This window comes from Nerophis ophidion, linkage group LG06 (assembly GCF_033978795.1).
Source record: "Nerophis ophidion isolate RoL-2023_Sa linkage group LG06, RoL_Noph_v1.0, whole genome shotgun sequence".
Lineage (NCBI taxonomy): Eukaryota > Metazoa > Chordata > Actinopteri > Syngnathiformes > Syngnathidae > Nerophis > Nerophis ophidion.
In genome coordinates this window covers 33093667-33107756 of record NC_084616.1, presented here as the reverse complement: position 1 = coordinate 33107756, position 14090 = coordinate 33093667, and the positions used below count along the sequence as shown (strand labels likewise).

General features: G+C 41.8%; 1 protein-coding gene across 1 annotated transcript; it reads left to right on the top strand.

The window, feature by feature from the left end:
- The first annotated feature begins 724 nt into the window (after window positions 1-724).
- On the top strand, window positions 725-13964 carry galnt6 (UDP-N-acetyl-alpha-D-galactosamine:polypeptide N-acetylgalactosaminyltransferase 6 (GalNAc-T6)). Its single transcript, XM_061903459.1, has 10 exons — window positions 725-1392; window positions 4289-4461; window positions 7007-7156; window positions 7296-7530; window positions 7604-7721; window positions 8787-8984; window positions 12001-12132; window positions 12205-12306; window positions 12981-13139; window positions 13209-13964. The coding sequence occupies exons 1-10, from the start codon at window positions 890-892 to the stop codon at window positions 13320-13322; spliced, it is 1884 nt and encodes a 627-aa protein (XP_061759443.1). The 5' UTR covers window positions 725-889; the 3' UTR covers window positions 13323-13964.
- The last annotated feature ends 126 nt before the right edge of the window (window positions 13965-14090 follow it).

Below are 14090 nucleotides of genomic sequence, written 5' to 3'. Positions count from 1 at the left end.
AAACACTTTTATGTTAAAATACTGAACAGATGTTTACCTTATCCCAATAAACATCTCTTCAGTATTTTAACCTATAGGTGTTTGATTGTGAGGCATTAAAAGACACAACATGCAACGGATCCATCAGACCCACAAACGCTGGCTGAGTTACAACTATATGAATATTACACAAGGGTTAAGTGATTCTTTGACTCGATGGAGCCCGAACATTTGAGAATCATTGCAGTAGATTAACGACATTATTGTGTTTATTTGAGTTAGTCTTTTGGGAAATTTTTTATAAAAGTATACCAGTTTGTTCAATTTCGAATTTGAATGTGCTCGATATAGGTAGGGCAACTCTGTAATGTAGCTGTCAGGAAGCCGTTTGCAATGTGCCACTCCATTTCTTTAGGGGCCCCTCCTGAATGACTCATGAGTATGAGCATAAATAAATGATGGCAAAGTAAGAGTATGTCAGTCTAAAACAAACAACAACAAAAAACATTTCTCTGCATTGCATTGATATCCTGTTTGGGCCATCCAGGAAATAGGAAACGTTGTAGTGCTCAAAGTCCGGGTGGGGGGAGGATTGTGAAGTAATTGTGACGTCGCATTCCAAATGTCAAACATTCAGCAGCAGGTGCACACATGAAAAGGGGCGGAGTCACAAAATGTGGGCGTAAACCTGCAGTCACATGGCTCCAGGAGGGGCAGGTGCTGCTTGCTGAGGTGTGTTCCTGTTTCTTTGCGAGCTCAGACTCTCCCACAGAGGAAGGCGAGCCAGTGTGGAAGGAGACACCTGAAGGCAGAACTATTTGAACAAATATTTTCAACTGCTGATTGTTGGTTTGCTGCCATTTCTTAAATCTTACATCAACCTCCTCTGGAGTGTTGAAGGAGCAGAAGCATGCGTCTTTTACCAAGGAGGCGTATGTCCCCTATGAAGTGGGCTCTCATCGGGGCGGCTATCTTCTTGGGGGTCTTGGTGCTTCTCCAGATGGAGGCTGGCCGCCCAAACGGCGGCGACCCTTGGTTCCAGGACCTGGTGCAGAAGAAGGACATGATGATGGTGAAGGTCCGTGATACGGTCTTAAACATCGGGAACATCGAGATCGGTGTTCTGCCGCCTCCCCCTCCTCCTCCTCCAGAACAGGTGGAGGACTCCATCCCCCAGAACAAGGATTGCCCGCTCGGCTTCTACGACCAGGAAGAGCTCAAGCCTTACTTGGCGAGACCGCCGCAGGACCCCAACGCCCCCGGAGGTAATGGGAAGGGATTTGAAAAAGCCAATCTGTCCCCAGAAGAGGAGAAGGAGAAGCAGGCGGGCGACACTAAGCACTGCTTCAATCAGTTTGCCAGCGACCGCATCTCTCTCAGCCGCAGTCTTGGCAACGACACACGGCCTCCAGAGTAAGATCTCTCACCATTTCTCACGCTTACCGTAATTTCGGAGTATAAGTCGCTCCGGAGTATAAGCCGCACCTGCCGAAAATGCATAATAAAGAAGGAAAAAAACATATATAAGTCGCACTGGAGTATAAGTCGGATTTTTTGGGGGGAAATGTATTTGATAAAACCCAACACCAAGAATAGACATTTGAAAGGCAATTTAAAATAAATGAAGAATAGTGAACAACAGGCTGAATAAGTGTACGTTATATGAGGCATACATAACCAACTGAGAAGGTGCCTGGTATGTTAACGTAACATTTTATGGTAAGAGTCATTCCAATAACTATAACATATAGAACATGCTATACGTTTACCAAACAATCTGTCACTCCTAATCGCTAAATCCCATGAAATTTTATATGTCTAGTCTCACTTGAATGAGCTAAATAATATTATTGATATTTAACAGTAATGTATTAATAATTTCACACATAAGTCGTTGCTGAGTATAAGTCGCACCCCTGGCCAAACTATGAAAAAAACTGCGACTTATAGACCAAAAAATACAGTACACATCACAGCTAGGTATGGTCTGGTCAGGGTTTTAGCCTGCCGACCCCAATCATCCATGAGTGAGATCGGGTGATACGACACCATCACAAGTATTAACTGTACATTTTGATAGATACAGTATCTATGGTGAGTGCTAGTATATGATTACAATAATTAATGTGAAATGTGAAATATATTTATATAGCGCTTTTTTTCTCTAGTGACTCAAAGCGCTTTACATAGTGAAACCCAATATCCAAGTTACATTTAAACCAGTGTTTCATCTGTTATGTCATACAATTGTTGGATCAAAACAAGGTCAATAGCACACATTAACTAAACAGTAGCAAAAACTACTATCCATCCATTTTCTTCCGCTTATCCGAGGTCGGGTCGCGGGGGCAGCAGCCTAAGTAGGGAAGCTCAGACTTCCCTCTCCCCAGCCACTTCGTCCAGCTCCTCCCGTGGGATCCCGAAGCGTTCCCAGGCCAGCCGGGAGACACAGTCTTCCCAACGTGTCCTGGGTCTTCCCTGTGGCCTCCTGTCGGTCGGACGTGCCCTAAACACCTCCCAAGCGAGGCGTTCGGGTGGCATCCTGACCAAATGCCCGAACCACCTCATCTGGCTCCTCTAATCCAAAAAACTATTATCTGCTACTAATTTAAATTTAAAATTTTCACCTTCAATGTCCGCATGTGTGCAGGGAATTATTCCACTATTCGAAAACATTTTCACAAACAACAATATACTTATTTGGAGAACTAAAAAATATCGGCTTATATACTACTTGATGTCGACACCACCAGTTTGTGGATCAATCCCTCTCTTTAGGTGTTATGTTATACGTTATATTATCCTCTCTCTGGACCCTATTAGTCCACTTGTTAATTATAGTAAGTGCATTATTGCATATAATGGGGACGGCGTGGCACGGTTGGGAGCGTGGCCGTGCCAGCAACCTGAGGGTTCCTGATTCAATCCCCACCTTCGACCAACCTCGTCGCGTCCGTTGTGTCCTTGAGCAAGACACTTCATCCTTGCTCCTGGTGGGTCGTGGTTAGGGCTTTGCATGGCCGCTCCCACCATCAGTGTGTGAATGTGTGTGTGAAGGGGGGAATGTGGAAATAGTGTCAAAGCGCTTTTGGTACCTTGAAGGTAAAAAGCGCGATACGAGTATAACCCATTTTACCATATAATACATTTATTATCAAATAATGACGCGCTAACTCGCTGCTGCAACTCGGTTTCATGTATGTTGTTTCAAGTTGGCGGGTGGCTTATCTATTGGCTTGCGCTCGGTGTCTAACACATTTAGCCTCATCCTCCAGTGATAACCTTACATAAGATAGTGAGAAATGCAGTTTAATAGCCATAATTGAGGTGATTGTTTTTAGCTTAGGGGAGCAACTTGAGACTGTGTACACATCCATCCATCCATCCATCCATCCATCTTCTTCCGCTTATCCGAGGTCGGGTCGCGGGGGCAACAGCCTAAGCAGGGAAACCCAGACTTCCCTCTCCCCAGGCACTTTATCTAGCTCTTCCCGGGGTATGTACCTCTGTGTACTGTGTACACAGAGGTACATAATTAGTTACCAGCCGCTTGTCAGTATGGGGACGAAAAATAAGCAGTATCAGCCAGAGGGGATCAGTGTTTGTGATCGACATTAAAAGGCATCAATCGGTGATGGCGATCACATACTTTTTCATGAAAATTCAATTGAGCTGCACATCCCTACTCACAGCCCACTTCCATTGATACAATAGCTTTTTAAGTAGATAGCTCGCCAATACATGGAAATGAACATTCTAGTTGAGGGTTTTTCTAAGTGCGACATAGTGAGCCTCCCTTTCCCTCAGGTTACAATTGTCATGGATATCACCCAAAAAACATTGTTTGGAGATTATTTTGTTGAAGTTTGGACATTTTGCCTATGAAGTGAGCTTAGCAGGTTCGAAAAAAATACATGTAAATGTCTTTATTTACACAACTCAGGGGCCTTGTTGTTAGAGTGTCCTCCCTGAGATCGGGAGGTCATGAGTTCAAACCCCTGCCGAGTCATACCAAAGACTTCAAAAAATGGGCACTCAGCATCGAAGGTCGGGAGTGGGGGTTCAAATCACCAAAAGATTCCCGAGCACGGTGCAGGCTGCTGCTCACTGCTCCCCTCAACCTCCCAGGGGGTGAACATAGGGATGGGTCAAATGCAGAGGACAAATTTCACCACATCCAGTGTGTGTGACAATCGTTGGGACTTTAACTTTATTTTTCTCAAGCTGCTACGCACCTCACACTTTAAAAACCCTTGTTGCAGTTAAATTGTATCTACTGTCTTTTCTGTCCCTCAACCACTGCCCCCAGGTGTATAAAGCAGAGGTTCCCCCGCTGTCCTCCCCTGCCCACCACCAGCGTTATAATAGTCTTCCACAACGAGGCCTGGTCCACCCTCCTCAGGACGGTATACAGCGTTCTGCACACGTCCCCTGCCTTCCTGCTCAAAGAGATCATTTTGGTGGATGATGCCAGCACTGACGGTAATGCAGACACACCATTGTTAGGAGTAGAAGACACTGCCCAGTAGGGCTGCGAATCTTTGGGTGTGCCACGATTCGATTCAATATCGATTTTTGGGGCCGCGATTCGATTATAAATCGATTTTTTCAATTCAACGCGATTCTCGATTCAAAAACGATATTTTTCCGATTCAAAACAATTCTGTATTCATTCAATACATAGGATTTCAGCAGGATCTAACCCAGTCTGCTGACATGCTAGCAGAGTAGTAGATTTTTTTTTTAAAACTTTTATAATTGTAAAGGACAATGTTTTATCAACTGATTGCAATAATGTAAATTTGTTTTAACTATTAAACGAACCAAAAATATGACTAATTTTATCTTTGTGAAAACATTTGACACAGGGTGTTGTCAAGCTTATGAGATGCGATGCAAGTGTAAGCCACTGTGACACTATTGTTCTTTTTTTTTTTTCATAAATGTCTAATGATAATGTCAATGAAGGACTTTTACTCACTGCTATGCTGAAATTATAATTAATATTGATACTGTTGTTGATAATATTAATTTTTGTTTCACTAGTTTTGGTTTGTTCTGTGTCGTGTTTGTGTCTCCTCAATTGCTCGGTTTATTGCAGTTCTGAGTGTTGCTGGGTCAGGTTTGGTTTTGGAATTGGATTGCATTGTTATGGTATGGCTGTGCATTGTTTTGTTGAATTGATAAATTGAAAAAAATCGATTTAAAAAAAAAAAAGAGAATCGATTCTGAATCGTACAACGTGAGAATTGCGCTTCAAATTCGAATCGATTTTTTCCCACACCCCTACTTCCCAGTTTTTTTTCATGGCAGCAATTTCCACCCAATTACTGCCATTAGACGTTGCACTGAGAACAAAAACATTGGCTTTGAGTACCTACGCAATGTTAAAAAGGTCCCACCCAGGGCATACGTGCAAAAGTAAGTCACACCCGCTAAGGCATGTTGCCTTGGGAGTTGCAGTCACCGTAATGGCCGTAAGATCTTAACAAGAAAAAAGAAAGGAGTAATGCATTTTCTTGAAAATTATCAAATGGTGAAACAAAAATACATTTGGAGTCTTTTTTACCCTCTATTAATAGCAGCACTGTCTATCCTCCATGCAAACATACTTTGTATGATCACCTCTGTTTTTGCTAAAAGTCAGATTTAGAAAAAAGTATTTGATCTTTGATATTAGGGCTAAGAATCTTTGGGCACCACACGATTCAATTTGATTGGTTGGGGTAACGAATCGATTCAGAATTGATTCTCAATTAAAACGATTAAATAAATACTTTTTCAATGACATTGGATGCCCGTTCTCTGATTAAATACAATCCTACATAAAATAAATAAACAGTTTTAATACATCTCTGTATTACTTCCTACCCATAATATATTAACATCCGTAGTCCCCTCCAAGGTTCCTCACTGTTATCCCATTGGGTTGAGTTTTTTCTTGCCCTGTTGTGGCTTGTGCAGCCGTTTGAAGCACTTGTGATTCAGGGTTATATAAGTAAACACTGATTGATTGATTGAATATTTTTACCGAAATATTTAATAAATTCAAATACAAATGAGGCAAGTGAAGCATCCCACACTTCTCTTGGGCTTCTACATCAACATTTTGCATTAAAAATTCATAATTTTACTAAAAAAGGTAACAATTTTACGAAAAAATATTGCAATATTACAGAAACAAAAAGTATATGAGAAATTGTTGCCAATTTTGTAAGAAAAAAGTTGACACAGTGTGAGAAAAAAAAGACAGATTTTTGTTCATTTTTTGTTTGTAATTGTTTTTTTAATCTTTTTTATTCAATTCAAGTTTTTACAGTATGTCTCTATGTACATATCTATTTATTTCTTTGAATTAGTTTTGGACAAAGGGGGTGCATTTCAATTTCTTCCACACACTTGTTATTACATACATTGGCCAGAGGGGGAGCACTTCACATTTTTACACACACTTGTTATTTCATATATTGACCAGAAGGGAAGCACTTTTAAAACCGAAGCACAGTCAATTTGAAAAATCCCTCCTTTTTGGGACCTGGCGGGTTATTTCGGGGATGAATAGGGAAGTCCTTTAGCTGTCGTCTTGTTTTATCATCTATTGCTCTCCTTTGCACCTGTCAATGTTTACTTTTGAAGGCACATTAAATCAACAAAAAAAAAAATCCTGACTTTGGAGCAATGTTCACAGACTTTCTATTTTTGCCCTCTATTAGATGTAATTGTTTTCCGTATTGGGACCATGAGTTCGGTCCTAACTTGTTCCTCCGTTCCTCATATGGAAGGAACTTTTCCTTGTTGATTTCTCAAGAAAGGTAGCAATACACACACACACACACACACACACATACACACACACACACACACACACACACACGAGCAAAAACATTTATGACACAGTTGACCACTCCCTGGTTGACAGTAATTAGTTATTGTGTCAATTACATTGTGACTTTTAATAGGTGTCAACAGTAAGCATTCAGGAGGCTCTCCAGACAACCTTTCAGTCAATGTTGTTGTATCCCCGTAGAGTACCTGCAGAGCCAACTTGTGGAGTTTGTTCGCCAGCTGAAGATTGTCAGCGTGTTGAGGCAGCAGGAGAGAAAGGGTCTCGTCCCGGCCAGGCTGCTCGGCGCCAGTGTTGCCCAGGGCGAAGTGCTCACCTTCCTTGATGCCCACTGTGAGCATTTACACACACATAAGCACATTATTGACAAGTTGCAGTAGTAGTACTGCTACTTAGGGGTTGGTGTTGGCTTTACATTTGTCTTCTTAACGACACTACAAATGTTCCCAAACATGACATTGTGTGGTTCCAGGCGAATGTTTCCACGGTTGGTTAGAACCCCTGCTCAGACGCATCGTCGAAGTGCCAAATGTTGTGGTCAGTCCACACATCGCCACCATTGACTACAAGAACTTTGCGTTCACAAAGCCCAAAGCCACTGACCACGCCTACAACCGGGGAAACTTCGACTGGGGCTTGAGTTTTCGCTGGGAGGCGATCCCCTCAAAAGCCAGTGCTCTGCGCAAGGATGAAACCTACCCTGTCAAGTAAGACGACGATCCGACTCTGGCTTTGATCTCGGAGTCACAGTGCAAACATTTTTTTTTTTAACATTTTCAGAACGCCTACTTTTGCTGGAGGTCTCTTTTCCATCTCAAAGAGTTACTTTGAACACATTGGAACATATGACAATCAAATGGAGATTTGGGGTGGAGAGAATCTGGAAATGTCCTTTCGGGTCAGTCGTTTGAGCTTCACATTCAAAATGCACACATTCTCTGTCTGAAATGAAAACAAACAGGAGAGCTGCCATCTTTTGCAATGCATTGTGGGTTTATGATGTATGTGTTTAATCATTTCTGAACGTACTGGGGCAAGCGGTAGAAAACGGATCTGTGGATAATTCTTCATCTTCTGCTTTGATTTGTCCTAGTTCTTCGCTTCAGTACTTCTAATTCTATTGCTCGAATTTGCTACAGGCTACAAAGTGCATCATTTCTATTGCATTGATATCTGAACAGGCAACCAGTAAGGTTTGTTTTTTTTAATAAGAAGTTTTTGTCATTAACTTTTTATATTTGTCAAGTTAGTTGACCTAGGACAGCACGGTGGAGAATGGGTTAGCATTCCTGCATCGCAGTGAGAAGGTCTCGGTTTGAGGTCTTTCTGTGTGGAGTTTGCATGTTCTCCCCGTGACTGCATGAATTCCCTCCGGGTACTCCAGCTTGATCCCACCTCCAAAGACATGCACCTGGGGATAGGTTGATTGGCAACACTAAATTGACCCAAGTGTGTGAATGTGAGTGTGAATGTTAAAGTTAAAGATAAAGTACCACACAATGTGTGGTGAAATTACCCTCTGCACTCCCTGGGAGGTGAGCAGTGAGCAGCAGCAGTGGCCATGCTCAGGAATCATTTTGGTGATTTAACCCGCAATTCCAACCCTTGATGCTGAGTGCCAAGTAGGGAGGTAATGAGTCTCATTTTTGTAGTCTTTGGTATGACTCGGCCGGGGTTTGAACTCCAGACATACCAGTCTCAGGGCGGACACTCTAACCACAAGGCCACTGAGCAGGTAAAGGTGGTGTGTCTGCCTGTCTGTCTGTCTGTCTGTCTGTCTGTCTATCTATGTTTCTGGGATAGGCTCCAGTCAACCCCACGCCTACGACTCTAAAAGGGACAAACAGTAGAAAACGATTACGGTTGTAAATTACTTACACTATTGTCTAATCAACATCTGCATTGCTTTTTTTGTTTTGCATGCGCTCATAAAAAACATGTGTTTTGCAAACGTGCGAGGCAGGTGTGGCAGTGTGGCGGTCAGATGGAGATCATTCCTTGCTCTGTAGTAGGCCACGTCTTCCGCACCAAGAGCCCGCACACCTTCCCCAAGGGCATGGAGATCACTCGCAACCAAGTGCGCCTGGCTGAAGTGTGGCTCGATAACTATAAGCAGATCTTCTATCGCCGTAACAAAAAAGCTGCTGAAATGGCCAGAGAGGTCAGTATGGGGATTCAGTGTCACAGGCAGGGGGCAACATACTGTTAGGCTAACACAGGCCCGGGGGCCCTCGAATATCACATCCAAAAAATTATCTCTTGTTCAAATGTCAAGAGCTCTCTTTTTCCCACCAGTCACACACGTCCGGCCTTCACAACAAAAGCGCTACTCGTTACAGTAGGTCCAACTGCGCAAACAAAAACAATGACGTCCTTTCAGCTATAATAGAAAGCGATGTCCATTTTTTGCGTTTTGAATGAGCTGCCGAGCCAGGCGATCTTTACCGCAGCTGTGTCCCAGGACACAGGATAAAAAAAGATTGTACTCACATGAAAGATTCGTATATCGCAGACCACGTTACAATAACTCTACAGTGCGAAGCTGCTTCTAAGATACTAATCCTCACCACCATGGTGGGAAATAAACACGAGTTTCTTCCACATACAATATGACTGGAGGACTAAAGAAAGAGGAATGGCTAAGCGTGCTACACACAGAGGAGGACGACACAAGAAGGTTAAAGCTTCAATGTACAGTAGGGTTGATCGATCCAGAGGTCGATAATATCCATACCTACTGTAGTATCAATATATAAATGATACTAAAGTGTTTCGATCGATATTTTTTTGATGTTGTTTTTGCCGTTATTATAAAATCTATCTTTTTTTTGGCCTATTTTGTAATTGTTTACAAAGTCAGGGAGCAAGTCTTTGGATCCAGTAAAGCTTTGAGGGGAAAACCCAAATACTTAAATGGGAATCGAAAGTAGTTTTTGCTTTAGCTTTTAGTTATTGTGCATTAGCCACTTTATTTCGTTTAAAAAAGTATACTTAGCTTTCAATACCACAAATGCAATACATCATCTGATTTCCAACAATACCAGCAAAGTCTACACTTAGTAAGACAACATAAAAATGTGTTTTTGTGTTTACTTTAGTTACCCGCTACAAAACGTTTTAAGTTCTGTAATTATTGTCAAAGTAATGCATCTGGACTCGAAATTGGATCAGATCTTGGACCAAAAAGTCTCATCGGGATCGTACGACAAAAATGTTGATCGGGATTAGGTTTATATACTGAATTTCTTGGTACCGGTTACTAATTAGGTCGGCCCATGAGGACCGTGAAGATTCTGGAATAACGACTCTGCCATCGTTTTGTTTTTTTGTTGCAGCTGACCGACGTAATTGTGACACGCTGTCACATTCAGTTCAGCGGCCACTGCTACACATTAAATCAGCTTAGAATAATGACAAATAAGGAAGCAACACCACACAAAATTTTTAACACAACAACTTTTCCTCCTCAGTAGTTCATCAAAGTCACGCACGCTGTGTCAGTTTGAAGTGAACGCACTTAACTCACAAATATTGCGAACGCATTTTACTAACCATCCTCCGAGCGATCCATTAAGTGAAAAATTGAGGCAATAGAAATATAACAATCAATGAAGTTGCTTTCAAGCAAGATAGCAGCCGTTGTGCCTGACAGGTTGCGTCACGTCTGTGTGGCATTAAGTTACGCTAAAGTACCAATGATTGTCACACACACACTAGGTGTGGTGAAATTGGTCTTCTGCATTTGACCCATCCCCGTGGTCACTCCCCTGGGAAGTGAGGGGAGCAGTGGGCAGCAGCGGTGGCCGCGCCCGGGAATCATTTTTGGGGATTTAACCCCCAATTCCAACCCTTGATGCTGTGTGCCAAGCAGGGAGGTAATGGGTCCCATTTTTATAGTCATTGGCATGACTCGGCCGGGGCCGCAACCTACCCATCTCGGGCCAGACACTCTAACCACTAGGCCACTGAGTTAAATGTCTTTCTGTCTCTTGAATACAGACTGGACGATCGAGCGTTACATATATTCACTGGATATTTGTATTTATATAACACAGAGTACACACACACGTACATCGGTAACGCAACACTCAATATGGCTTCCGGTCCGTCACTCAAATACGTCTGTGTGCAACGTAAACACAAATAAAAATTCCTCTTGTTGCAAAATGCACACCCACATTATATGCTAATTGACTTTATTAATCTATATGATATATAAGAATGATATGTCATGTAAAAGATGTGTGCTCTGCACATGCATGCCATATATAAATATTATTTCCAGCTGTGTGTAATTGTATTAAAAAAATGATGGATCTGTGGGGTCTTTACAGGAAGATGACATAACTGCATTTCATCTTACACTGCACACATAGTTGCATTTTTTAAGACATTAAAAAAAAACGGTGTTGAAAAAAGACTTCCCTGCTCTGAGATGTTACAGTACATCATGCTGGAGGTGTTATGGTTATGGTTTAATTGAAGACAAATGCAAATGAAAATAAATGTTTTCACATCTCAATTTCCAAAATGTACATATAGTACCGATAAGAGTACCGATAAATACAGGTATCGATAAGGGTATTGTACTGATGAAATCTTAACGATATACAGTATAGGGCAAAAAGTTTGGACACACCTTCTCCTCATTCAATGCGTGTTCTTTATTTTCATGACTATTTACATTGTAGATTGTCACTGAAGGCATAACAACTATGAATGAACACATTTGGAGTTATGTAATTTAAAAAAAAGGTGAAATATATTCTAGTTTCTTCAAAATAACCACCCTTTGCTCTGATTACTGTTTTGCACACTCTTGGGATTCTCTTGGTGAGCTTCAAGCCCACCTGTGAAGTGAAAACCATTTCAGGTGACGACCTCTTGAAGCTCATTGAGAGAATGCCAAGAGTGTGCAAAAAAGTAATCAGAGCAAAGGGTGGCTATTTTGAAGAAGCTAGAATATAAAACATTGTTTCTATTATTTCACCTTTTTTTGTTAAGTAGATAACTCCACATGTGTTCATTCATAGTTTTGATTCCTTCAGTGACAATCTACGATGTAAATAGTCATGGAAATAAAGAAAACGCATTAAATGAGACGGTGTCTCCAAACTTTTGCCCTGTACTATACATCCCTTGATCCCTTATAACAGTATTTCCGCTATTGGTTGCAGCACACCTACGGGGACATCTCTGATCGTCTAAAACTGAAGGAGACCTTACAGTGCAAGAACTTCTCTTGGTACCTAAACAATGTCTACCCAGAAGCTTTCATTCCAGACCAAACCCCAGTAAAATACGGAGCAGTAAGTGACGTTTCTCTACATGTAATGTAAAACCCAGGCTGTACATGTCGTTCAGTTTGCCTTTTGCTCCAGATTAGGAACGCGGGATCTAAAACTTGCCTGGATACTGGTGATTTAAAACCAGCAGGGAAATCTCCTATCATGTACTCATGCCACAACATGGGAGGCAACCAGGTACACACACTGTCACCATACTTGCCAACCCTCCCGATTTTACCGGGAGACTCCCGAATTTCAGTGCCCCTCCCGAAAATCTCCCAGGGCAACCATTCTCCCGATTTTGGGGGCGTGCCTTAAAGGCACTGCCTTTAGCGTCTTCTCTCGTCTGAAAAGGAGACTATTATATATGTCTCCGTTATCCATAGGTTTATCTATAACCCATAAAGTATTCTGGCACGGAGCTATTTCTCAGCGTGTGTTTATTCCAGCCGACATGTAAATACACTGACACATAAAATCCGGATTCCCATCCTGCATAGCTTAAAAACTACGGCAAGTAGAAATGTCCAAAAACATAACAGAGACGAAGCAGAAGAACGAAGAAGAGACATGGCGACAACGAGTTAGAAGAAGTACGCTTGCAAGTTCCAAAATGATTGGAAAAAAATATTTCAGTTCATCCAGGACAGCTAAAAGGGGAAGGAGCATGCTGCCTGCATCCATTGAACAGATATAGTCATTCATGAACGGATTATTCATTTATTTATTTATGAGAAATACTTGAAAATATATACAGCCCCCCTCCACCCATCTCCGGAATTTGGAGGTCTCAAGGTTGGCAAGTATGACTGTCACACAGTTAGAAATCAGAAGGAGGCTGACCCATTTAACTGGTATCTCTTCTCCAGTACTTTGAGTATACTTCCCATAGTGACCTGCGTCATAATATCGGCGAGGAACTGTGTCTTCATGCAGCGCCTAATACCGCCCCGGTGAAGTTTGAGAAATGCAAGCTGCGTGGGAAGGGCACATTTGTCTCCCCACAACAGAAGTGGATCTTCACAGAGGTTTGGGCTGTGTTTAATGCGCGTTTCCACACACAGTCAATCAATGACGGTACCCTTCTAACTTTTCAGGGGAACCTTCTGAAGAATCCAAGCAGTGGGAAATGTCTACAGCTGAACGGAAGTGTTATTCAGATGGAAACATGTAATGCCTCTGACCTCTACCAGCACTGGAGCTTCAGATGACATTCCCTGCTGTGAAACAACCTGTCAACCTGTAGTCCTCCTGGTCCTAGAGGCCAGATTAGTGCAGGTTCAGTAGGACTCTGAGTGGCGCAGGGAGTTTGTGGTTGCAATTAGTTGCCTGTTAACGTTAAAGGAAAGGAAATCCAGGTTGATGAATGTGGAGGTACTGTATGGGATGTTTCTTAAATTATTTTTATACTGTGTTGGACCTCCTGCGGTTTGGCTGCTGTGATGATGCTGATGATGAGGACAATAAACTGATAAGACAAATAATAATAATAATGTGGGAATAGACACTAATTATTACTGGTTAAATGTTTAGAACATCTAGAAACATTAGTCACACATTTGTACAGTGGAATTAGAACTACTGTTGGAGACTTAATGTTTTTATGAGATATACAGTACAGTAAGACCTCAACTGACGCGCTTAATTGGTTTGATGATGGAGCTCTTGACTCAAAACACTCGTATCTCAAATCAATGTCTCCCATTGAAGTGAATTCAAATCAAAGTATTTGGTGATTTCTAGCCATTTTAGCACGATTGTAACACGTAACATGTATTTTCAAAGAAAATCAAAACTTTTACATAATAAATATTGCATGAGAACAATACAATCAAATGCAATACCAACAACCACAGCAGTTTCATGAAGTGATGTAATGATCCATCCATGTGCTACCGCTTGTCCCTTTTGGGATCCCAGGGGGTGCTGGAGCCTATCTCAAATGATAATGTACTTTATTTACCTTGGAGAGTGAACTT